Below are 24,993 nucleotides of genomic sequence, written 5' to 3' on the forward strand. Positions count from 1 at the left end.
AACTGCCGGATTTGTGGTCAGTAGCATCTCTCTGTGCCCGTGACCTGTCACTCCACACCAGTGCAGAAGCAAAAGGTGAATGCAAAGGTGGCAGAGAAAGAGGGTCACCGGCCAGCAGCCTTCCTGGCACGGATTTGCATTCTACTCTCCAGGTTACCGAACCGTTGACGAAAGGTCGGTCAGGGCGGACACATGGTCTCTGGAGGTGCCGTAAAGGCATCATCACAATATCAAGGGCGATGTGTCTTGTAGGCGTCTCGAACAGAAGATGAAGTGATGAATATGTCTTAGCTGTAAAATTGTTTATCTCTTCGCGCTCGCTGAATCTTGTCCTGTCCGCCCATGTAAGGCCTAAGAACCTCTGGTATGATGACACATTGCTCCTCTTCTCTCCATCCATGTTCCAAGATCGCAGCCAATACTCTTGGTACTGCCATTGCCGTCCCATTCACGGTGTGCGGAAACTTCGCCCTTTTCCCACTCTTCTGGAGAATCCGAGTCCCAAGCCTGCGGCTCTGATAGTCTGTGCATATCGACAAGGATGTCACCTCTCCCCACCCCTCATCTCTCGACATCCGCGAGGGAAACAAGACTTCGATGTCTACCTTTCGAACAGCACTTGCACCGAGCTCAGATGAAGGCATTTCCAAAATGCGACATGGCAGACCGAGAGAAGAGAGTATCTCCCGCTGAATCCGAAGCATTTCATTAAATACTGGCATGGAGCGTTCAGTGTCTTGGGAATCGTCCATACTGTTCGTCCATGCAAACATTTCCACTTTTGTGAATTCGTGTACTCGATACAATCCTTTCGTATCGACGCCTCTCGCACCTGCTTCAGCTCGGTAACACCGACTCGAACCAACCAGCTTGAGTGGTAACCGGTCTTCAGGTATGTCCTTGCCAGCGTACATGGCGGCAAGTGGAATCTCCGCAGTGGCTGCTAAACTTCTCTTTGGTTTCAGAGCATCCTTTTCAGCCTGCTGGATCTGCCATATCTGCTGCTCGTCGTTTTGGTCTCGTGGCTGAAAGCCACAAGCATCTGCAATGTAAGAATATACAACAGAGGGCGGGGCCACTGCAGTCCACCCCTGACGGAGCACCATAGACAATGCGTACTGTACAAGCGCTTGTTCGAGAAGTGCGCCCTCATTGATCAGAAAGTAGAAACCCCAGCCTGTACTGAGAGTAGCAGAATTGAAGTCAAGTATTGAAAGCGAGGTCCCGATATCTACGTGAGACGTGTGGCTTTTGGATGGCGCGACCTGACCGGGTTCATGGCCGATGTATGAGATGAGTTGTGGGCCGCCCTTCAAGGGTGTCTCGGAGTTTGTGAGGTTAGGTAGAGCCAGAGCTAATTCGTGAGCGGTAGCATCGTATGACGCCTTCCGACTTTCGAGTTCCCCCAGCGCATCACGCAGTGTAGCAGCTTCTTCTATAGCTATCGCGCTCCGTTGACTTGATGAAGTGGGGCTCTTCTGGGAGGCGTTTGCTGTGGCTATTTCTCTCTCGAGCTCTTTGATCTTCTTCGACAGTTCTGCAATATCCGCCGCGACGAGCTGCGACTCTTTCCCAAGTCTTGCTATCTCAGCAGGGAAGTCGGCATGGCCTCCATAGTTTCGGTCAACGCAATTCTTCGAATATATGTCCACATTCTGGCGTATGCGCTTGAGGTCTGGAAACTGCTTGGGAGCAGTTGGTGGTCGTGGAGTTTGGAGTTGGGAAGCAAGTCGTCTAAGGGAGGGCGGTCGAAAGGAGCACACCAGCCTAGCAGGGCATATCTTGGAAAAGCCTGTGAGGCACACAGCCATTCAAGAGTGAGTGGGGTTTATCACTTTCAGCATTACCGCGTTAACCCGGCTGTGTTCCTGGAAGTTTTTAACTCGCCTTTTAGTTGGCTCTCCCAGCTTCGGGCCGCCGTGTGCGCTAGTAATTAAAAGGCTAGCTTCTGTCCTAATGCCTACTGCGTACTACCAACTCTGTACTTCGTACTTCGTACTACGTAACCCTTCAGTGAGCTGCTTCCCAGTACAGCCCATAACTAGTAGATAGTCAGCACAACTCCTCATAATATGATCTCCCGCACGGGTCGTTTGTATGTGTCCCTGAAGATGTACAAGGGAACGTACAGCCTGGACTAGGTCTACGAGACCATCGCCGCAGTGGAAGACATCAGTCTGATTGCCCATCAGAGTCAATAAACAAGCTGGAAAGCAAACTCCCCTGCTCGTTAGAAGCAGGACTGGTCAGCGCGAGGGCCCAGTTGGGCTTTGTATAATTGGACCTTTGGACGCGATGACAGTGTCATCTCCTAGTGTGATAGCGTCCAAGAGTGCCAGTTCCGACATACGCTTCTGAGGACGGAAGGTTTGTCTTCTGCTATTGATACTGATGGAGCTACATTGAAGCTGGTATAGGAAAGGCGTCATAAGGTTAACATTCTCAACATCACTGGTTTGCCTTGGGAAGAGCAACAAAGAGCCCCTTCTCGAATGAGTCAGAGTAGGAAGATCGGGAATATTGTTAGTAAGCAATCTCTGATGTCAGCAATATGATTGATTTGTATCAGGAAGGTTGTCTATATAAAGCCCATTCAAACTGGCGCCAGAAGGCGCATTGTACATACAAGAGATGAAGTTAAGTGTCCTTCTTGTTTACTCCATTTACCTCCATCATCAGCTTCGCGATAATGTTATGCTCTTTCTCTGTTAGGAACCTCTCCATGGGCAAGGGCCCTTTCAATTCTTCTTTCCCATTGTTGACGATGTCGATGTCGATGTCGTCGATGTGGTTGCTTTGAGCGGCTGCATCCACGCTTGCGGTTTCCTTGGAGCCTATGCCTTGAACGTCATGGAGAGCATTGGTCAGGAGATTATGCTCCGCCAAGTTGGCGGTGGTGATCATTCTGGAAGACCTCTCTTTGCGATCTTCCGACGCGTGACTTGTGTATGCGACATGAGTACTGACCGGGTCCGAGCAACGCGAGCATGGGCACTGAGGCAAAATACTAAGAGAAGGTTGGGTTAGCCGACTTTGTTCTTATGAAGCGTTAGAACAGAAGTCCATGTCGTACGAGGTGACGGATGGACAACGTCCCATTGTTTGTGGTTCTTCGGCCATTCTTCCTGCCTGCACCCAAGCAGCAGCAGATTTCGATTGGTCAGGCAAGCAAGACGAAAGGCTCGTGCAGAAGTTAAGTACAAAGGATTCAAATATCTCTGAGACGAATTCCCGACGTACTTTTTGCGGAGAGAACGCCTTTAGAGAGTCAAAAGTGGAAATCTTTACATCAGCATAAGAGAGATATCGGAAAGACAAGTGTGCGAAACATGGTTGATTAATGCCTAGCAGACCTTGCCAGCAGGCAAGCAGATCCAAATACCACTTTTCCATTCCTGGCGCTGGCTCACCGCACAAGTGAAGTAGGTACTAAGTAAGGGCATGGCCTTAAAGGGCATGGGGTGAAAACAACAGAGCCGGGTCAAAGTCGTTGATACAAACTTGGAGAGGCTGGCCACGAAGGATGATCCGGAAGCTTTCATGCATGGTCCGAGATTTATTACTTGGTCGGGTTCAAGCGATGCTGCCGATGGTTGGTCCTTGACCTAGTTAGTCCACGTAGTAAGCACGAACAGAATGCACGAGAGGACTGCAGAAAAGCCCTGAGCCAAACCGTTCCTGGAACGAACCGCAATCTAACGCGAGAAACATGGTAAATTGATCTCAGAAGACTCAGATGACATTCTGTGATGGAGGTGCAGCTTGGCTGCATAGTTGCCTCAAAATCCTACTGGCTTGAAGCCAACATGATGGGAAAGCAGGGGGGATGGTTGGGAACAAAAGTTGATATTCGGGTCGCCTGAGCGTTAGATTGCTCCATGCATAGTTTGACATACCGTATCATAGCAAAGACATGAGAACACCAGCACTAGAAGCTGCAAGATGGAAAGCATGAGCCTTTTCGGCTGTTTCGTCGCTGTTAGAGAACTCATCGCCTCATGATGATTCGCAGCCAGGTTCAAGGAATGACCTATTTTGTGCCTTGAACAGCCGTTGTGGAAGGCTAGTAGCGTTCTGTACTACGTGATCAGCAGCGTTTGTGCTGATCTGACCACTTCCTCGCCCCGTTCATTCGTCATGGCTTGTCATCCGGTCCAAGCCCTGGTCAACGCGTCATTAGTCATTCTTTGACTGGAACTCGCACTTGTTTCCTCTTCGACTGGAAGCTATACTCCGTAGTACATGTTTGTGAGGGTCAGCCTAAACCTGAAGGAGGTAAGTCAGCTTGAGGGGAGACTTTGGCCCCGGTTCCTCTCCTCTCCGCCTCTCCACGTCTGGGCCATTAGTATTTACTTATCCACGTAACCCGGCCCGGTCTCTCATTCTTCCGTCCACATGTTCAGATCCACCACAATCGGGGGGCTAATTATCGCAAGTCAACCTTTCTGTCAATTTTACTAGTGATGAGCACACGGTGCATGGTACTTAGATCACACTCGAATCGCCTCATGCATGATGGGGCTTTACCAAGCTCCATCAATGTCCCCATCCAACTTCCGTTACAAATACATCATTCTGCACTCTGTATACAACTTTTGACGGCTAGTTGGAATTGTGGACAACGATTTGGAGACACTCGCCGGAAGACTATGTTGAAGGTCAGGGGCCGGGAGTGACGTACCATGTCGATACGTATAGTACGTTTTGGAGTGGTGTGGGCCCGTGCTGATGTGGAGATGGCAAGTGCTGGCGAGGAGACTCGCCTGGAGTTTTCCTTGCACTAAATTAGTTTACTTCTCCAAGACTACCACCACTACTGGTAAGCGAACTGGTAAGCAACATGACGCCACATACACGTGGTTGCGTCATTCCCTCCGACGTATGATATGGCTTAGTCACCTAGATGAAGAAACCACGTGGTTCTATAAAAGTCAAAGTGATCATCAAGCCAATTCGATAAATGCCTCATTTCAGGCCGGGTCATGAAAAAGGGAATAATGCAGTACAGCAGTCAAGGTTGATGATGGGAAAAAGACGAAGTGGAAAAAGGACCGCGCTTCACTTACGCTTGTCCACACGACTCGTGCTTCCATTCTAATCATTATTCTAACTGGCCATGCATTTAGTATTTTTGTTTTGAACTAATGCATTGGCGTAGCTGAACACTAAATAGTAATCAAGAAAATCGAAAAGTTTTTGCAAACGATGACTAGATCATCCAGGGCCAAAATGACATTTGCAGATGGGATTGTAGCTTGTTGCCATGCATTAGAAACAACACCACAGGCATGCTGTTCATTAGAGCAGGAAGACAAAAAGAATATTTATTAAGTATACATCAAACTTTTTCACTCCACACGCCTCTGTGGTGTAGTTGGCTATCACGCAGGTAAGTCTGTTTGAATTCACACTGTTCAGGTAAAAAATTAATCTTTCCAAGGTCTCATAAATTATGACCCATCTCAGCTGGGGGAATCCTGAGGTCACCAGTTCGATCCTGGTCGGGGGCAAATGACTTTTTATTGCTTTCCTTTCGTGGTTTTTATTGTTCTCGTTCTTTCACAGCAGTATCGTCGTTTTTGTATACTTACCACAATAGAAATATAAATACAGCTTAAGGGTCTCCAACTACCTGACCTTTGGCAGCCCTTACATCCCACCTTCTTTGGACGACGTGGTCTTTGAATGGGGGATCCGATCCTAGCATAGTAGTGAAGTAGTAGCAAAGAATGATAGCAGCTGTCAGCAGCTGTTTTGTACGATGTTCGGTCACGAGCGAGTGACGGGTAATCAGCGTTATGAAATTCGATAACTTAATCTAAAAACATCGGTACTTGACCTCTATTGCGGCGGTAGCATGAAATAGTATGATGGCCAAGGTATCGTCCGCTGCATCCCACGGAGCGCTTAGTCTCATGAAGTAGCATAGCTCTTAGAAGCATGGTCAAACCGCCATGCTTGAAAGAGTAGCAGAGACCTTTTAAACATCTCGTTCACATTTGCCGCGGAATAAATCATTCCATTAATCCTCAGAAGAAAGTCTCTTCAAATGTCAGAAGCAGGGTGGGCTCTTGGCGATGTATAGTCCGGTCATAGTCAACTTTGTCAACACCATCCTTTTCCAGGTTTGCTGGAAATTGCCCTGGGACTTGAGCATTGAGCTGTAATTGGGTTGATTCTCTACCGGACTCGTTTGGAAAGACATCTTCGGATGAAGAAGACGAGCTTGGACGCCATAAGCAGATTCAGAGGGATAAACGGCACGTGGTTTCGTATGCAAGACCCTGAGCTACCAAGTGATATTACTAGAAATATACTCCTCCAGATGCTAAGGCTGTTAAGCTTCTTCCTCTGACGCCCAAACCACGGGGTCGATACCATGAACGCTGCCAGTCATCTCCTTCTCACACTTGCTGGGATGGCCACTCCTTTCAAAAGCCGAACTTCTGCTTCTTAATGCGGGGAACAATACCAACAACCACCAACACACTTGCCACGATCACTGCCCAGAGTTGCATGTGGAGCACATTGTTGTTGAATCCTGTCTGCGTGGCAGCACAAATCGTTGCCAAGGACATCAAGAGAATGAGGTAGCCACTCATTCGATGATACTTGTATAGCGCCTTCCCGTTGTCGACGCTACCCAGTACTGTCTTTGGCACGTAGAATTGCACGAATCCGATCAAGGCTTGTATAATTATTAAGATGAATGTTATCAGGCCCATGATGCCGTGGACGTTCTTGAATCGAGTTTCGGGGTGGCTAGCCTTGTTCCTCTCGATGATGATCAAACCGACGATAAGAAGTATGGTTCCGGAGAGATTCAATGCGAAGTGGACGTGGGTTCCCTGGGTCTTTTGTTTTGGGGTTGCCGTTGGTTGAAGCACCAGAATGGCTTGCGTAATAAGCAGGACGCCAGCAGAGTTGACAAGCTGGGCATTTATCAGTAACGGAGAACGAAGGTCACGTAAGGTCAACTTACAGGATGGTATGAGAAGAAGATAATTTTGTTCATGAGCACGCTCGACCAGACAAGAGCAACCAGCTTCACGATATGTTAGTAGGAAATCACATTCAATCTGACCTAACTGACGATCCATATGCCTGCCTGGGCAACCATGCCAGTGCCTGCAGAGCAGTCAGTCGTATATCCTAAGGTTTGAGCCACAAAGACTCACCAAGGATGAGGTTATATTGTAGACCTTGCCCTTCATGCTGTGATGCGTCCCCTGGTCTTCCGAGAAGAGGCTCGTCTTCTGTTGGCGCTGCTGGTCTCTGTTCCGGGATACCTGTTGCTGATGCCATGATAATCGAGCTTGGATCGACAAAGTGAAACGGGCAAAGAACATCAAAGGAGGAGGATATAGTGGGATGGATGGATGTCACAAAGGACAGCAAGGACTATTGGATCATGAGGGGTATTGAATCGGATCCGATGATACTCATATATGCAATCAATATGCGAGGGAGCTGGTGATGGTGTGCTGTGGTGATGCTTGTATGGATGTAAACTCAGGGTCCAGATCGCCAAGTCCCAATCAGATCTATGACTTTTGCAATGGCGATATTGATAAATGCCTACACCGAAGAATCTGATCCTTGAGACAGCTGTAGAGAGGTCTCTCGAAATGTTTATTTTCTTTTAGCATGACGTTCGAACCAAATTGCGTCTGGAGGGGCACTGTGCCAAAGTGTCCATCACACAGGAGGAGGAAGAATTTTAGTGCACAATATGGACCCCGGCAACCAGAAGTAAACACCTTGATCGACAGCCGTGACCAATCCTGACCAAGCGCAGTCTCTTCACCACTGGTCCATGCCAGCGTGTACACAACAATTCTTCAGTAATGAGAGTTATACATTTTTTCCGCTGAAGAGAACCTTCTCTCTGGCATTGGGCGGGTCACAACAATCTGCCCACCATGGCATTCCTCTTTGGTGCCAATAGGCGACAGAAGCAGCCTACAGACATCGCAAGATCGATTAAGGATCTCCTTCGAAGGCTATGGAATGAGCCACCAAGCCCAAAGGTACGTTATCGTCGAGTTGAAGAAGGCATAGTGTTGACATCTTGCTTGTAGGTGGACGAGGAGCTGGGGAGACAGATGGCGCAGATGAAGCTCATTGTTCAGGGCACTCCAGGTTCGTGCCCAAGAAATCAATACCTCAATCCAGGCCTAACGGCACGTTTTAGAAGTCGAGTGCAGCCCCGAACAGGTCCAACAACTTGTGCAATGCATCATTCAAGAAGACATCCTATTCGACCTAGCGAGAAGCATACGAAAACTACCATTCGAAGCACGGAAAGATGCCCAAATCATCTTCGCTCACATCCTTCGATGGAAGCCCGCCAACGGGCGATCGAGTGAGCCTGCAATCTCATACTTGGTTTCGAAACGACCAGAAATTATTGTGGAGTTGTGTCGAGGCTACGAACACCCGGAGAGTGCACTGCCGTGTGGGACTATACTACGGCAGGCAATTATGCAGGACAGCATCACAGCTATCATCCTATATGACGAGTCCAAGCCAGGAGAAAGAGCAGTACAGATATCGGAAGTTGATGTTAGACGACAAGAGACCTGTCAAGGGCTTTTCTGGAACTTCTTCAATTGGATCAACAAAGGGAGTTTTGAAGTCAGCGCAGATGCTTTTAATACATTTCGGGTATGTCTTTATTTCTTACCTCTGGGTCGCAATTGACAAGGTCGGTCAACAGGATATCCTGACAAGGCACAAAACAATGGTTGCACAATACCTGTCTACCAATTTCGAAGAGTTTTTCTCACGATACAACACCCTCCTGATTCAATCAGACTCGTACGTCACCAAACGTCAAAGCATCAAGCTTCTTGGAGAGATACTTCTGGATAGGGCAAACTACAACGTAATGACAGCGTATGTCGACAGAGGGGAACATCTGAAGCTCTGCATGAACTTGTTGAAGGACGATCGAAAGATGGTCCAATACGAGGGATTCCATGTTTTCAAGGTCTTCGTTGCAAACCCGAACAAATCGACGGCAGTACAGAGGATTCTTATAAACAATCGTGATCGATTACTGAAATTCCTCCCGAAATTTCTGGAAGATAGGACGGACGATGATCAATTCACGGACGAAAAGAGCTTTCTGGTAAGACAAATTGAACTTTTACCATCAGAACCGGCGGATTCGAGGCCACAGCCAGTTGGTGGAGTAGGAGTTGGAGCTGTTGCATAAGCATAGGAGGTTTGGTGTCTTGGGGATGAATGAGATCCAAAGACGGAAAAGGCGTTGAGCTCTGGAATTGGCTCCTGGCCGAATATTTGGAATTTGTAGAGGATGGTGTGCTGAGACTCGGCGCGTAGGACATTGCATGACCAGGATGGACGCAGAAGAGCTTAAGTAAGTAGATGAGTATCATGAGTATCAGTTACGATATTGTTATTTTATGTTAGCCATAGCTGCCAACCATTTCCGAACCCACGTGAATTATGTATTTGGTAGTAGTTACGGAGTACTGTACCACCAAATTGTGATAGTAGCAGACGGGCCAAGACGGCCAAAGTTAGCAAATTACCAGTGCGTACAGAGTATTACTGTTGATATGTTTTAGTAGCAGTTGGCCAGCAGCTCTATTATATACTAGAGTAATAGAGTGGGCGCAGTGGCTCTCCTTGCACATGTAGGAACGATTGGAAGGACCAGAACCAGTGTGAGAGCCCTGCCTAGCCGTCAGGCTAGGTACCGCACTCCAGGCCCGTTGCGGGGACAGCCACGTTCGCCAACCACTTTGAGGCTAGTAGAGGCCCAAAAAGGTGTTAGATTGGAGGCTAACCTACTACTAGTATTACCAAAGTGTGTTAGTAATCCCAGCCACAAGTTACGTAGTAAACATTGGTCGATCAATGTAAAACGGCCCCAAGGCATTAATGGAGGGTGGATAAGGTGTCTGCCGTTTGCTGCTATGGTCATAGATTCATAATTCAGTCTGATAGTGCGCAACAGCTACTATTTCCCTCGTTCCTTGTCGATTGATGATGTTGCTGGCCTGCCTGCTTGTCCCGCCCGGAGATGCGGATGAGTGGAGCTGTGTCTGTGATTTGGGGGTCGAGAATTGTTGGGATTATAAGCGGAGGCTTGATGGGAATGGGGATGCTGGGTAGGAGGATCGGGAGAGATTGTGTATGGCGGCTTGTCTTTGGGATGCGACCGCTAAGCAATTGGTGAGGTGCGCGCATGGAAGGCGAAAGACAGGCAGACCGGAATTGGCGATGCAGGAGGAGAGAGGGGAGACGAAGGGCCGGTTGAGACCGATACCAAGTGCCGTGACGGCGCCGGTGCCGAGGGCAGAATGGGTTTTGTTGGTGGTTGTGTTGGTTGTTGCGCTTTTGATTGCGGTTTTCAATGGACGGTTTGGTGGCAAGGCTGGGGAATCAGCAGCAGCAGCATCGAAGGTGATGTTCTCCGGGCCTCCGTGGTGTCGAACCAGGCTTATTCATTCTCTTGTTCTCACCTTGGCCTGACCTTATTAGGTCAACCAGAGCATAGATTAGTCGCTCCATCACACCATTCCAGTAGTCCTCGTCCTTCTTGACCGCAATCCATCATCATCTTGTGTATTTTTCGCCTCGTCAAGCGGGCCCTTAGAAAGCGAAAACTGAGTCACCATTTCCTTAGCTGTATGGGCCGACAACGATTGATCGTGGAACATGCTGGCCCAAAAGAGGCTCTGGCTGTACTATCGAAATGTAGCCTGGAGATAGTAAGGGCGGAAAGACCCGGATGGTTGGCTGGGTAGGATAAGCACAAAATATACAGACGAGGTTGCGTATTTGTAATGCCACGTGATTATCCAGACGTACCTCTTACTCTTGTCGGTGACTTCTTACGCTCTTGATTCAGTATTACAAATCCCTTAGATTCACTTCTAAAGTTGAAAAGGAACCAGCCATATCTATCCCCAGACGCTCAAAACCCATACAGGATGCCAGAAAGTCAAAACAGAGTGCCATGGAATTACTACCTGGCAAAGAATGATAATCTAAACTACATAGTATTACATTTAAGCTTAGGACATAATTTCAACAACGCCAGATCCACCCAACAACACTCAACACACACACACATACCGCTGGGTCCGCTCCGTCCTGTATATAGCTTCTTGGAAACCGTGATTAGTCAACTCAAAACAGATCATGATCTGGCCAGCGGTTGCCAACAGCGGCAACAATTGAATCCATGAGTTCGCCAAGCGATTGCGGTCCGTCCGTACGCGTGTTTATCACCACGGCATAAGCGATGCCATCCGTTCTGCCTGTCAGTGTTGCGTTTGTCCCTTCCCGACTGCCGGTATGCCATCTTTCCGCTCTATTCACCCTCCACCCTCGCGCATAGGATGATCCAGGCACGGTGGACGAATCATACATCTCCGTCTGCGACTTGGCCGACAGAATGTTATCTTCCTTGGCTGGAAGGAAGTCGACTCGGGTCAGGATGGAGAGCAGGTCGATCGGCCGAGCAATCCAACCGCCAGCTGAGTCGCGACGCTCGATGTTGATCCGCGCCTTTCCATATACAGCACCATTATTGGGGCCTGGGTAGTACGTGACCTCGTCATCCGCACGGTCTGCCTCTTCGCTGGCAGCGAGCTTCATCTTTGTAACACCTGCTCTCCTGAATACGTTCTCACGGACATAGTCACTGTACTTTTGCCCACTAACTTGCTCGATTATCCGACCGAGGAGCATATAGCCAAAGTTTGAGTAGAAAAATTTGCTGCCCGGAGGTGTATTGCGTAGGAGCCGTCGGTTATCCATAATTGAGCTGATGAGTTGGTCCACGCCAAGATCAAGCTGCTGATAAGTTGGATCTGTCTCTTCTCCATTCGTCACATTGTACGAGTACCCGCTCGTATGTTCGAGGAGGTGCTGAACGCTAATATTCCGCATAACCTCAGAGTATGCCTTGTTACTACCGTACCTGGTTCCTAATATCGCGTTCTCGCCAAAAACTTTGCTGTCAAGTTTGATCTTATTCTTGTCAATGAGGGTAAAGATTGCGATGGCTGTCATTGTTTTGGAGACGCTGGCGACACGGAAGAGGTTGTCGGGATGGACAAGTGTTTTCTTTTTCCTATCTGAGAAACCAGCACCCTTTGCGAAAACCAAGCTCTCATTTCGAGTGATGGCTAACGAAATGCCCGGTACTGAGTACTTGGTAGTAAAATCTTTGATCAACCTGTCGATCTCCAGCAGATCTCTCCTTTTCATGACCTGGTTGACGTATATGTATGCATACCGAGCTCCATCGCCTCTGCTAATCGGATAGCCGAGTACAGTTCTGGCTCGGTAGCCCTGAAACCTATTATTTCTGTATTGCTGGTGATACTCCTCCGATGTGAGGCCCCATTTGGAGAGTTGAGGTAGCCCATCGACTTCGGACTTTAAAAGCCAGATCGCAGCGTACTGAAGGGCTCCCTTGATCTCGTAAGCGCTAATGACATCCAAAGAATAGCCGCTTGTGCTGAGCCGTTCGTTCTCTCGTTCAAAGGTGGTTGTGGTCATATCCACCTTTGAGACCGACTTGGGACCGGGGCTTTTCTCCCATATAGCAGCAAAGCGAGCTTCCCCACCCGGATAATCTTCGAATCCGCTAAGGTGAGTCAAGCGATACCCGTCTGCAAGCCTTTTTGAATACTCGGCTTCGTATCTGGTTCTGCCGATTCCGGCATACGAAACCCAAGAGGGGCTGCTCCGCATTTCCCAGACCCAGGAGTATTTATCCAAACCGTCCCGCCCGGCATATCCATTAACAAACACCAGACGATATCCTTGGTTCACCTTCTTGTCGAATTCTGAATCATATTCCGGGCCGGTGATGTTGTGGCTAGAGATCCAGCGTGGCCCCTCGATCTTCTCAAAGACACAGGTGTAGAGTTCCTTGTTTCTGACCGTATACCCACTGATGTACGTCGGACGAAAAGACTGAGCGACAAGCTCATCATGTTTGGATTGATATTCTTGTGATGTCAGGCCGTGGTAGGTATACCATCCCGGTTGCGTGGCGGCAACAGCTGCGGTAATGAATGACAGTAACAAAGTTAGGATCCATAGCTGGGGCATCGCAACATTGTCCCTTGTAAAGGTGCTGAAATGAAGCTAAAATGTATTTTCAAACCAAGGGAACGGAGAAATAGAACTGCTCTCAATGGGATACTTCCATTTATGTACTGGAGTACTTGGCAACAGCGCATTATAGTGTGGTGGCTGGAATCTTGAAAGCTGAATGTCTTCGAAAAAAACAGAAGCCTGATCGGTCCATGCAACAGCCTTGTTACTTACAAGTTTGCTAACCCCTTTATCAACGGTCCTCTTGAATCACAGCTATCGCAACTACTAAGGCGTTTCACGTCGTAGCTGAATGGTATTCCGCTCTCTAACGGCGGGATCATATGATCCGGTGACAAGAGCATGTCTATTTTGACATGAAGGTTTAGCCATCTGGTGCTCAAGGTTGGTCGGCCTCAGCACACGTGTTGGATTGGATCAGGCGATGGAGGCTTTCACATACTTTAAATTTCTCTTTCCACAAGCCTCTTCGGGCTGTGTGCTATCCAGCCGGTACATTATCATTGATCATTGAGGAAGAGTGTGAAGAGGGATTGGGACTCCAGTCACCCGACCCTCGTAAGCTTTAATTAGGTACCGTAATACTAATTTTGACTGACCAATATCCATTTCTGTCTCGGGCCTGGAGGGTAAGCCAAGATTGAGCTGGCCTAAGGCCACCAGAGCACCCTACGTAGTAAGACTTCTAGATGGCTACTCGGTCCCGCCAAGAAATGAGTTCCAGCCCTAGGCTATACTTAACAAGGTAAGAAGTACATTTCCATCATGTTTGAATTGCTGAAAGGCATATGTAATACTCCGTAGTACGTGAAGTGCTTGTGCTACTGTGAAATCAGAAGTAAAGAAGGTGTCTGATTTTCTAGTTACAAGTAGCTACAACAATATATAGCAAGAGTGTCATGTGACCTGGCTTGATCTATAATGCCAAGCTAGTCATGTGTTAGCGCTTAGTCTTTTAGCTTAAATATTATATTCTTCTTTATTTAGATTTAAGTATTACTTTAGATATAATAATTATAAATAAGTATAAATAAATAAATCTTATAACTAGATTTTCTTAATAATAATTACTTAGAATAGCTTTTTATAATTTAATCTTTTATAAGTTATATATAGCCTATTATTATAATAGTAGAAAAAGATTCTCTAAAGTTTTAAATAGTTCTAAAAGAATACAAAAATTTTTAAAATTCATTTTTAAAATTCAGGGCCTAAATTCTTTACTCTTGATATAGTTATAATATTATACTTGCTATTTAATAGAAGAAAACCAAAGTAATAATAGATTTAGGAGCTACTAGAAACTATATTTCATGACATTGGCATTGTCGCTACTTGGATGGCCTGCTAGGCTCTTGATCCTTGTCGCTCTTGGATCTTGGCCGGTGTTAAGTGATACTCAGCTACAGGAACGGGAGCTTGATTCAGCCTCGACCACAGACCCTTCGCAATAATACAGAAGATCATTCCACAGCAGTGAGCGTGTCCTATCTGGTCAGCCCGACCTGGTCTGACTTCTTTCCAGGCGTGTTGCTGGCCGAGACCCTCTACATTGTCGGCGGTGAATTTTTTTACATACGCGAAGATGGATTGGCCGTGGGATATCCCTACAACTCGACCTACTCTCTCGATCTCTCCACCTCATGGTCGCCCAAGGATGTACGCTTCAACATGATCGATAATGGCGACAGTCCCGTTTTCAATCGTCCGAGCCTCTGGCCAGCGCCAGACGGTGAGTCGTTCTACTCCTTCAACGGCGATGTTAGCCAGGCGGGACACTACACAATAAGAGACCCACCTCCTACCTCACAACTTTGGCAGTTCACGCCCGATGGAAAAAGCAACGGTACATGGAGTCTGGCTGGGACAGCGCCGTCACTGATTCAAGTCCAGACCGCAAGATCGACTTTCGGAAACGGCTCCGCATACATTTTAGGTGGCTTTACAGATTGGAGGACAACCAGACTCTATGGCTATGATAATACCTACATTGGCTCTGGAAACGGAATCGTCTCTTATAGCATGAATAGCCAAACATGGCAGAATCAGAGTATGGCCGGTGTCGCTCCCACCGGTTGGTGGTATGAAGGTGAGCTGCATTGGGTTGACAACCTTGGCGGCTCTGGGCTAGTTGTTGCTTTGGGAGGCGTGACGGCCCAACCCCTGCCTCAATCAGCAGGAGAGACATTGGTCCCATTCGATTATGTATCCTTCTTCAACCCTGTTACGGGAGAGTGGCGGAATCAGTCAACTACTGGAGCGATACCTACGCCGCGTCGACGTGCTTGCTCTGTCGGAGTTCTGGGTGACAATGGGACGTACGGGGTACGAGCCCTCTTGAACAAGATAGTGCCTTTTTAGCTTACAGGACTCTCTCAGATAATCCTCCACGGCGGCTCCATCCTCCCCGCAGACACTCACTTCGAGACCGTCCCGCAAGCGACAATCGACCTCGACCAGGTCTGGGTGCTTTCCCTCCCCTCTTTCACCTGGTATAAATCCAACTACCAGCCCGCCAATGCCCGATTTCTTCACACTTGCAACGTCCCTGGCAACCCGCCTCGTTGCCAGATGGTTGCCGTCGGTGGGATAATACCTCAACTTGAATATTACTTGGAGCCTAGGGATCCTTGGCCGCAAGGGCTCGGCATCTTTGACTTGACGGAGATGCAGTGGAGAGACAACTACGACGCGAATGCCGACGCGTACGAAACGCCGAGAATGGTCAAGGATGGGATTGCCAAGGAAGGCATGTATCCAAAGGAGTGGGATAGCCCGGAAGTGGTAGGGTAGCTGACGGGTAAATGTATGTGTTTTTTTGTTTCTTTCCTCTTATTTTCCCCCTTCTTTTTCTTTCCTGGCTCACATTTCGGAAGAACCATCAGCCCTTGCCGACACAGCAGGAACAACGAGTTTACCGGTTAGCAGCACTGGAACTGAAGGTAGCAGCCCTGGAACCGGAGGCAGCAAAAAGGCCGCCATCGCCGGCGGAGTCGTCGGCGGCGTGGTTGGTGCCGGTGTCCTGCTGGCTGGACTGAAAATGGCCCTGCGAAAGAGAAAACAACGCTTGCACCATCTTTGCGCTCAAAGAACGGTTATGAGAAACCGGAACTTGAAGCGGCCGCCGCACCACCCGGCTCAACTCAAACTGGGGCTCCGCAGCGTGCACATAACCACGCGGAGCTTAACAACGATCCGCTGACGGCAGCGGAGCTGGCGGCACCGAATAACCGACCAGTCCATGAGATGTAGAGCTCGATGATGACGCCAGGACATGGGCATACAGAGGCATGAGATGGCATCGTGACACCCCTATCCATACTACATACATACATACATACATACACACATACATACCTGTATCAGTCTGGAGAGGAAAGAATCTAAACCGAGCGAGTTAACTGGGCCTGATATGGATGGAGTCCATATTGAAAATTCAAAATAGAACGAATGGCTGTGTGTATTTCCCTATATATTTTTTGGCTTTTCTAGAGAACAGAGGAGAGGGGAAATATATGTCAATTTCTAACACAGAGTCTAGTACATGCATCAATAGAGAAACAGGTTCAGATTCGGGTTCGAGTTTCAAGCGACCTGAACTAATAAGCAGCCAAGCTTGAAATCTATATTCACAGTGAAACAGACAACTTAATCACCTCCCGCCTGAAATCCAACCATCACAAAGAGCAATTTGTCCAACCTGTCTATCGGATAAATGCTCGCCTGATAACCAAACTCTATCCCAAGTTGCAATCCTCATCCGCCACCTCGGTCTTCCCATCACCACCTCTCTCGACCCCTCAGCCGCCCAACCAAAAGCGGGGGACAACATCCATACTCCCTATTATCCAAAAACTCCTCCTTCAACCCCTGCCCCAGAGTTGGCCTCCCCCTCCCCCTCACGCCCTTGCTCCCTTCCTCATACCTTCCCCCCTCCCCTCTTCCCCCCAAAATACACTCCCAACCTCCGTCACCCTAAAGTTATATCAAGTAACGTTTATTGTAGATTGGCTTTATACTGCTGCTGATTTATGCAATGAACAGTCAATTGAAACTCTTGGTCGGAGGGTCTTTACTATCCGCTCGATCGGCCGTGTCTTGATAATTAAATGATAACCTAGGTCCAGGTCACATGACTGTCAGGGTGCAATGGATGTCAGAAGTATCAGTGGAGATACTACGGCAGGAGGCATAATGTTTGTCACCTGCGCACTAGTAACTGGTTGTAACGCCAAGACGTAACGCCACAAAATCGCCCAATTAGGACTACTCTAGTTTTTTCTTAATATCGAGTATGCCGCCCTTCTGCATCTTTTACTGCCTGGCATCTCTCTGGCGTAGAATTTGAACTTTTGGTGGAGTGGTTGATGTGTCCCTTTTCCTAAACCAGCGACAAAGACCGCCGAAAATAGCGTCCGATGTGCCGGGAACTAATTAGAGTTAGGCTGTAGTGTGTAGGCTGCGGGTATCACGACAGACATATTAGTCTAAGGACCTCAGGTCAACTCAAGCCGCGACATAAGTCTCTACTTGACAGAAGTGAGGTCAGTAGTCTGGGCAAGTGTGAGATAGCTACAACTCTTCATACTACCTGCTTCACTTCCTAACGATGAATCCTACCATGCATAACGCATATCGCCAGTACCCTCAAGCACAGGGCAGGTCCCCCGCTGCAGCGCGTCGCCCTGGTAAGCAGGCCCGTGTCATGAACTCTGTTCTGTTTGCTCACCATCACGAGGCCCTGTTCCGGTAGGTTCGCATACACAACCACACCCCAGCATAGTCAGTCAGCAACAAGCACAGCGTAATGTCCATGTTGAACACCAACTGGCCCAGCGCCGATCCAAGAAACCAAACGATCGCAACATGCCGGAAGGTCTGGAAGAAGTCACCATTGGCGACGGAGTACAGCAATACAAGGAGCTACGGGATGTGGAGAGACAGTTGGACTATGCGATGATGAGGAAGAGGCTGGAAATTGGTGATTCCATACACCGTATAAACAAGAGACAGAGAACGATGCGCCTATGGATCTCTAATACTGTAGAGAACCAACCCTGGCAGGAAAGAGGATTAGATTCTGATGCATTCGACTTTGGCACAGGGGTTGATGGGACTTATAGGGTGAAAATTGAGGGTCGCTTGATTGATGATGACTCGGAAGATCCCACCAACAATGACGACGAAGAGGAGGAACAGGGAGAGGATATTCCGATGCCTGAGGCACCAGAAAAGGCTCCAAAAGGAAAGACTCGAAAGCGACTGTCCCAGTTCTTCAAAGCAATCAACGTCGAGTACGACAGGTCAAGAACTATGTCAGCGGAGCCTTCGCAGATCGAATGGAAGAAGCAGCCTGGCAGCGCAGAATTCGACTCTATAGAATTCGAACGAAAGGGTGACGAGAACATGAATGTCACCATCGGTCTTAGCAGGGCAGATTCACCTGAACGATTCCGTCTGAGCAAATCACTGTCCGATGTTCTAGACACTGACGAAGATGACAAGACCGGTGCTGTTTTGGGAATCTGGGACTATGTCAAAGCAATGGGATTGCAAGAGGACGAAGAGAAACGGGCTGTACGGTGTGACGACCGATTGCGAGCAGTAAGTTGGCCATGGCTATTCCGCATTCATTGCTCATCCTTCCAGATATTCGGAACAGATACGGTCTACTTTCCTCAAATCCCCGAGCGACTGATCCCCCATCTTCTACCCTTACATCCCATCAAACTACCCTACACTATCCGCGTTGACGCCGCCTACCAATCCTCGCCTCAACCAACTATCTACGACATTCGTGTCACAGTTGACGATCCCCTTCAGGCCAAAATGCTTGCCATGACCCAGAATCCGGAATATCCTGCCACGCTGCGTCAGATCTCACAGCTCGACGACCATCTGGCCATGACCATCCAAGCATTAGCACAATCGAAAGCGAAACATTCCTTCTATAAGTCCATGCAGAGTGATCCTGTCAATTTCGTCAAGCGCTGGATGAGCAGTCAGAAGAGAGATCTGGAAGTCATCTTGGGAGAAGCTACGAGAGGTGGCGGAGAAGATGGCAGTGCGCCAGAATTTCAGAGGGGTGGAAGTGAGGGTGTCTGGGGGACGCAGGTTGTGAAGGAGGCAGTCAGATACAAGTTGGCCAAGGACATGACGGCGAAGAGGTGATCAGTCTTTGGTTGGGTCGATGAGCGATGCTGTAACCTGAAATGAGTGAAGAGTATTAGAATAGTTGAACCGCCATTTCTTTAGATAGCGGTCTTTCACAGGAAGACATCAAACATGACGCGCTCGTCCTTCCTACGTGGTATACAGCTGGTCTAACGCGGTTGGAGAAAACCATGCTATACCATGTCATGCCATCGTCTACATCCTACCTTGTTGGATTCCAGCTGATATCTCTACCAGCATGTAAGCCTCTCCAACCCTTCACAATACCCAACCTCGAGCATGCTGAGATTGCACGAGCTGCTGAACAGGATGCTGAACAGCGAGTATCGACACACAGAGGTGTCCTTCGTCTCCTGGTTCGTGCCACAAAAGCAGCATGTTTCCAGGAGATGGGGGATGAAACACCACGATTGGCCTGCACTTGTCTAGCTGAACCCTGAACGAACATGAAGCCACAACAGCTGTCCCGTGCTTAGCCTCATTCAGATGTAGCAAAACTGTAAACTAGGAGCAAAGGTTGTATCGGCGGCTGACTCGTAGAGACCTGCAGCAGACCTGCAGATCCGATCTGCACGCTTTTGCCCTTTGCCCAGTTCAGTGGCCAGTGCAGTGGCCAGTGCAGTAACCAGTACTGTGCCCTGCCCAGTGTGCCCGGTGCCCATCCACTGTACTACTCGAGTCCTACGTGGTACATCCACTCCCAACTTGGCAGCGCCCCTCCAAACAAACACCTGCTTCCACGCAAATACTCTTCTTGCCTGCCTTCGAATAACCATACCGGTACGCCTTGCAAAGAAACTTCGTTCTCAAAAGACAGATGTTAGCGAGACGTATCAACGAGAACGAGATTGGGAACCAGGCTATCTGAAAGTGCGAGGTTACGGACTAGATACCGATTCTACATACTCTTCCAGGCGCAAAGAGAGCATTCCCCATCCGAACGACAAGACAGATCGACTCAGGCGCACTCTTTGGCGAGGCCATAGCCGACGGACTCACCTGAGAACCTCGTCGAATGTGTATGAATCTCCTTGAAGGAACCTGGCGCACTGGCTTCCCGATGCAAGACACATCGGCCAGCGTATCACTAGATGACCTCGCTGCTACCACCAGATATACCATCATCTGAAATCCCCATGGTTTCCCGTCCAGAGGTTGCCGATCACTCGAGGCGGGCGGGCTCGGTTGTGTCGCGCACTACCCGTTCGAGGCACCACCGAGGTCGCTCACATCACGGAGGCTCCTCTTACCAGCCACAGAACGAGTTTCCCTTCTTCGCACAGACTGGAGATGTCGAGATCGTCATAAGTGCTGATGGGCAGGAAAAGAAATATCTCCTACATAGGCTGATCCTGGCACAATGTTCGGGGTTTTTTGAGGCTGGCACCAGTGCTGAGTGGTCGCAAGCCTCAAACTCTGCACCACGGCCGGAGAATGCATTGGCAAGGATAGGAGAAGATGAAGAGGACCCTGCACCAGTGCGACCGCCTGTTGACCCTCAATCAATAAATGCGCCAACACCGAACAGAAAGAGATGGAGGTATGAACTAGATTGGGACCATACCGATGAAGACGAAGATCCAATGCTGGTCCAGAAGACTCCAAGCAGTGGATCTCTTTTTAACAGCGACTTCCAGCCAACACTGCCGCCACCTCGTTCTAAACCTTCCGCTGCTCATTCAGGAGGTTTCTTCCGCTCGATGGCGAATCTGACACTCGGCGCTCAATCTACAAGCCACCTTCCATCAATCCATCATCCTCAAGACCAACCCATCACAAGTCCTATTCTTCGAGATTATGACAACCTCTTTCGCATCTTCTACAACTACGCACCATCCCTCAATCCAACATACCTACCCTCTGCTTATAGTGAATGCAAATCGCTACTCGCCCTTGCAGACATGTATGATGCCCTGCCAGTAGTAGGACCGAGAATAGACCACCATCTTCTCCGCTTCTCATCACGTCTTTTCAAGCAAATTGCGAAATATCCACCTTCCTATCTGAAGCTCGGTTATCTTGCCCGAAGTCGCATCATTTTTGCCGAAGCACTTGTGCACGTAGTCGGTCGGTGGCCACTAGATCGTCCTCATCTCCAAGGTGATAATATTGGTTACGAAGTACCGGAAAGCGTGATCGAGCTGATCGAGGACAAGGTCGACGAACTCGAAGAGATGAAGGCGAAAGTCGAAGCTAAGCTATTTCGATTGACGCTTACGACTTCCAGAGGTGAACGTGTCAATCCTGGCAATGACTACCTGGGGTGGCTGGCAATGAGTCTCTTCCGGCAATGGCTTGCAGAAAACACCACACCTCCCGTTCAGGGAATATTAAGATCACCTGCCACACCTCCTGCAAGTCGTGTCCAAGGCTCAATGCAACAACACCCTAGCCCCTCTTCCTCAGGCCAGCGCCCGTCCCATCCTCCCCCTCCTCCACCAGCTCCGTCACCGATGACGAACACAGGCCGCGTCTACCGCGCCCTTGGCTCCACCAACTCGCAATCCTACCTGCCTCGCGATGAACTCAAACGTTTCCTTAAATTCCATCCGTCCTCCATCTCTTCTTCCTCGTCTTCATCAGCGCTAGGCAGCTTGTACAACCGTGACAATCTCCGCCGCTTCGAACGAAAAGTTGATGAAGTAAAGAATCTGGCTCGGGATGTGGTGAAACCTCTGACGAGGAATTTTCTTGAGTTAGACGTCAGGACTGGAGACGGTGCTAGTGGGGGTATGGGAGAAGGGGCTAGCTTGGTACAGTATCTGACCTGTACGAAAGTCGAGGAAGGCGAAGTGCCGTGGGATTACTGAAGATTGAGAGACTGGAGAGGAGAGTTGCTGGTACGCGACCTCTACACCGACTAGCGAAAATAACTCTCACAACGATAATGATATCAATACGATGAATGATTCTGACGAGGAGGCAGCGATATGATAAATCCGAAGGTTGGGCCCAAGACAGACGGTAGCACACACGGCACAGCAGGGCCGCAAATATCCTCGTTATCTCACAGACATGTTGGTGGAGGGAGTGGTGAAGCTATCGAAAATCTGCCAGTCAGCGCAGTGCTTGGTGAGCATAACACGCCCTCATTGCATGCCGGATTGCGCCGATGTCGCTCTTCTTCCATGTTTGGGACAATTCCCGCCTTCGCTTCCCGTGCTTGGTCTCCCAAGCAGAGCTCGAACCGTCTGTTCTCTTACAATCGACTACGCAAGCTCCTGGACGGATACGAACATCCATGCCGCGGTTCGAGGTCTTAGCGTTTCACATTTGGGTAGCCTGACTCTACCTAGGCGAATGGTGTGTGCATATGTCTTCCCACTGCCTTTAAGTTCATACGAAGTATATGCCTGTTCGACGTTTTCTGCTTTTTTCTATCGCGCGTTACTGGTCACAGTTTGGCTGAGCTGGTTTCTTTGAGCAGCCGTGTCAGGTCGTGCTGTGTTGGTTTTTCTCGGGGCTAGTCTCCCAACGCGCGATCTATGAATTCATTTATATATTCCCCGAGATGAGCGAAGCAAGCGCGCGAGGATCTTGAGCTTGGTGGTGGGTGTTTTGTGTCTTTCTGTTTCTCCTCCTCAAGACTGGGTGATCACCGGTTGCGTTTCGGTTTGGATCATATTGTACTTTCTGTCCTGTCTCGTCGTGATTCAATTAGTATTCACCGACAAGCCAGCTAGCTCAAAAGGGGCAATTCCCTCAAATTGAACAACAGTCCGAACTTCATACCTCTTTGTTTCCTGTGCAGACCCAGCCAATGCATCCCAACGTTCGGGAAAAAAAAACCCAACTCTTCCCTATGGTACGTACTCGACATATCCCCTCTAACATAAGTAAGTCAGCCAGTCAGCCAGTCACTCTGCTCTGCTCTGCCCTGTCCCTTTCCCCCCTCTCATTCAATCTCATCCATCCATCCATCCATCTCCTCCCAGCAGCCAGACCGCGCGGTAACTGCTGCACATGCTGTAACAGAGCGGTCCACTCCACTCCAATCCTCCCTCTCCTCTCCTCTCCTCTCCTCAACCACACTCGACAAGCCGAACCAAACCATGTGACGTCATGTCACATCGTCATCTTCGACTTCGACTTCGACGTCGCCTTCGTGTGTCTCCGTCTCCGTCTCTGTCTCTGTCTCGATCCTGGGGCTTAACATCCCTCCCTACGTCCATCCAATCATCAGTCATACAGTCACACAGATACCATCACGATACATGAGATGGTGCCAGTCAGGCTACCTCAGCGAGCAGAGCAGATTACCCAACATGTCATCAAGTGTGCATGGGGAAGCGTGCCCGGATAGATTCGGGTTTTGGATTCGATTCTTGATTTGCTTTGGTTTGGTTTGGTTAGATTGGGTTTGGTGGTGTGGGTCATGTGCTTGTGGATGGATGGTAGGTAGGAAGTGCTTTTTCGGTTCGTGAGTATGAGGATGAGGATGAGGATGAGGATGAGTTTGATAGCTTAGCTGGGCCTGAGCCTGGGTAAGGCCGAGGCGTGTCTTATCTGCATGAGACTAGATACTGTAGGCGCATGTGTGCGTGTGTATCTGTACGAAAATACATGGTGTATGTGTATGTGTATGTGAATCTGGTAGCTGTATCTGGACCTCCGTATCCGACCCGACCCGACTCGACATCATCATCTAGTGTATCTATCCTGAATCAGCACGAGCACGAGCACGAGCACGCTGTACGCGACAAGTTGATCCCCTACCCACAATACCCCTTGCTTCCTACGTACTGGCGAGTGAGTAGGTCATGTTCCCGGTTCCACCATTCCGAGATCCGAATATGTATGCATATATATACGCGTTCCCCATTGTCTATCTGAGCGGGTCATCATCTCCGCCTCGCGGCACCCCCTTCCCCGAAAGTAGTAGTAGTAGCAGCAGTGTGGTTCTCCAGCGCGCTACTCTTCGCTCGATGCTCCATCTCGTCCTCCAGATCCCTCCTCTGCTCTGCATTCATTTTCTCCAACACAGCAGCCGCCGATCCCTCGGTGTCTCCCGAGCCATCCATCATGCTCCTCTGCAAGCCGTCGGCAACATCGAGCACGATGCTTGATTTCCTCCTCCTGGCCGCTTCCCTCTTCTCATCCTTCTTTTTCTCTCCGTCATCCGCCCGAGACGCCTCGTCCTTCTCCTTGGGCTTTTTATCAAACCGCTTCCTCACCGTCTCGATCATCTTGCCAAACCAGTAGAAATTCAGACTGTTCAACACAACGTTACTGCTGAGATATGTAACCGCCAACCAGATGGGTATGCCCCTCGTGCCCGCCCCGACAAACTTCATCACCTCACTCTGCGCCGCCACGCACTCCTCCCGTCCCAGACAAAGCCTCCCGTCCCTCGGGACAAACAGGTCTTGCGCACCTCTTGTGACGTTACTGCCCGTCGTCATGGCGAGATAGTCCAGCTCCCCGGTGGCGGGGTTGATGGGCAGATGCAGAGCTTGCCAGACATCCTGATACACGCGGATGGACTGGTAGGTTCCCCAGACGAGCCGACACCCGAAGAAGGACGCAAGCAGGATGATGCCGTTGTACCATTGGTATTTGGAGCCGGTCAGGTGCAGTTTATCGAGGAACCAGTGGATGTTGAGGAAAGGGGAGGAGAGTTCGTAGAGGATGAATGTGGGACCGTAGAAATTGAGGAAGGGTCTCTTCAAAAACACAACAATAGCCCAGATCAGCATTTCCCCCCCCCCC

General features: G+C 49.2%; 8 protein-coding genes across 8 annotated transcripts in view; 4 read left to right on the forward strand and 4 right to left on the reverse strand.

Annotated features, from left to right (window-relative positions):
- Window positions 1-287: 287 nt before the first annotated feature.
- On the reverse strand, window positions 288-2,904 carry EPUS_04778 (uncharacterized protein; the record flags this gene model as incomplete). The annotated part of the gene is made up of 2 exons (XM_007803422.1): window positions 288-1,682; window positions 2,668-2,904. The coding sequence occupies 2 exons, from the start codon at window positions 2,902-2,904 to the stop codon at window positions 288-290; spliced, it is 1,632 nt and encodes a 543-aa protein (XP_007801613.1).
- Window positions 2,905-6,431: 3,527 nt separating this feature from the next.
- EPUS_04779 (uncharacterized protein) lies at window positions 6,432-7,305 on the reverse strand (the record flags this gene model as incomplete). The annotated part of the gene is made up of 4 exons (XM_007803423.1): window positions 6,432-6,932; window positions 6,983-7,045; window positions 7,094-7,128; window positions 7,179-7,305. The coding sequence occupies 4 exons, from the start codon at window positions 7,303-7,305 to the stop codon at window positions 6,432-6,434; spliced, it is 726 nt and encodes a 241-aa protein (XP_007801614.1).
- Window positions 7,306-7,922: 617 nt separating this feature from the next.
- Window positions 7,923-9,220, forward strand: EPUS_04780 (Conidiophore development protein hymA; the record flags this gene model as incomplete). The annotated part of the gene is made up of 4 exons (XM_007803424.1): window positions 7,923-8,030; window positions 8,082-8,142; window positions 8,195-8,667; window positions 8,720-9,220. The coding sequence occupies 4 exons, from the start codon at window positions 7,923-7,925 to the stop codon at window positions 9,218-9,220; spliced, it is 1,143 nt and encodes a 380-aa protein (XP_007801615.1).
- A 1,946-nt stretch (window positions 9,221-11,166) lies between these two features.
- Window positions 11,167-13,104, reverse strand: EPUS_04781 (uncharacterized protein; the record flags this gene model as incomplete). Its single annotated transcript, XM_007803425.1, has 1 exon — window positions 11,167-13,104. The coding sequence occupies one exon, from the start codon at window positions 13,102-13,104 to the stop codon at window positions 11,167-11,169; it is 1,938 nt and encodes a 645-aa protein (XP_007801616.1).
- A 771-nt stretch (window positions 13,105-13,875) lies between these two features.
- EPUS_04782 (uncharacterized protein) lies at window positions 13,876-16,362 on the forward strand (the record flags this gene model as incomplete). Its single annotated transcript, XM_007803426.1, has 4 exons — window positions 13,876-13,900; window positions 14,636-15,435; window positions 15,490-15,894; window positions 16,060-16,362. The coding sequence occupies 4 exons, from the start codon at window positions 13,876-13,878 to the stop codon at window positions 16,360-16,362; spliced, it is 1,533 nt and encodes a 510-aa protein (XP_007801617.1).
- A 1,357-nt stretch (window positions 16,363-17,719) lies between these two features.
- EPUS_04783 (uncharacterized protein) lies at window positions 17,720-19,281 on the forward strand (the record flags this gene model as incomplete). The annotated part of the gene is made up of 3 exons (XM_007803427.1): window positions 17,720-17,798; window positions 17,849-18,714; window positions 18,760-19,281. The coding sequence occupies 3 exons, from the start codon at window positions 17,720-17,722 to the stop codon at window positions 19,279-19,281; spliced, it is 1,467 nt and encodes a 488-aa protein (XP_007801618.1).
- Window positions 19,282-20,375: 1,094 nt separating this feature from the next.
- Window positions 20,376-22,094, forward strand: EPUS_04784 (uncharacterized protein; the record flags this gene model as incomplete). The annotated part of the gene is made up of 1 exon (XM_007803428.1): window positions 20,376-22,094. One exon carries the CDS (start codon window positions 20,376-20,378, stop codon window positions 22,092-22,094), a length of 1,719 nt encoding a protein of 572 aa, XP_007801619.1.
- A 2,031-nt stretch (window positions 22,095-24,125) lies between these two features.
- The window catches only part of EPUS_04785 (uncharacterized protein), a gene marked incomplete at both ends in the record, with an annotated part of 3,772 nt that continues 2,904 nt past the window's right edge, over window positions 24,126-24,993 (reverse strand). Inside the window, one exon of the mRNA XM_007803429.1 lies at window positions 24,126-24,947. Coding sequence (XP_007801620.1) covers window positions 24,126-24,947 — 822 coding nt within the window. The remainder of the gene's footprint in view (window positions 24,948-24,993) is intronic.

This window comes from Endocarpon pusillum (assembly GCF_000464535.1).
Source record: "Endocarpon pusillum Z07020 unplaced genomic scaffold scaffold2274, whole genome shotgun sequence".
NCBI lineage: Eukaryota > Fungi > Ascomycota > Eurotiomycetes > Verrucariales > Verrucariaceae > Endocarpon > Endocarpon pusillum.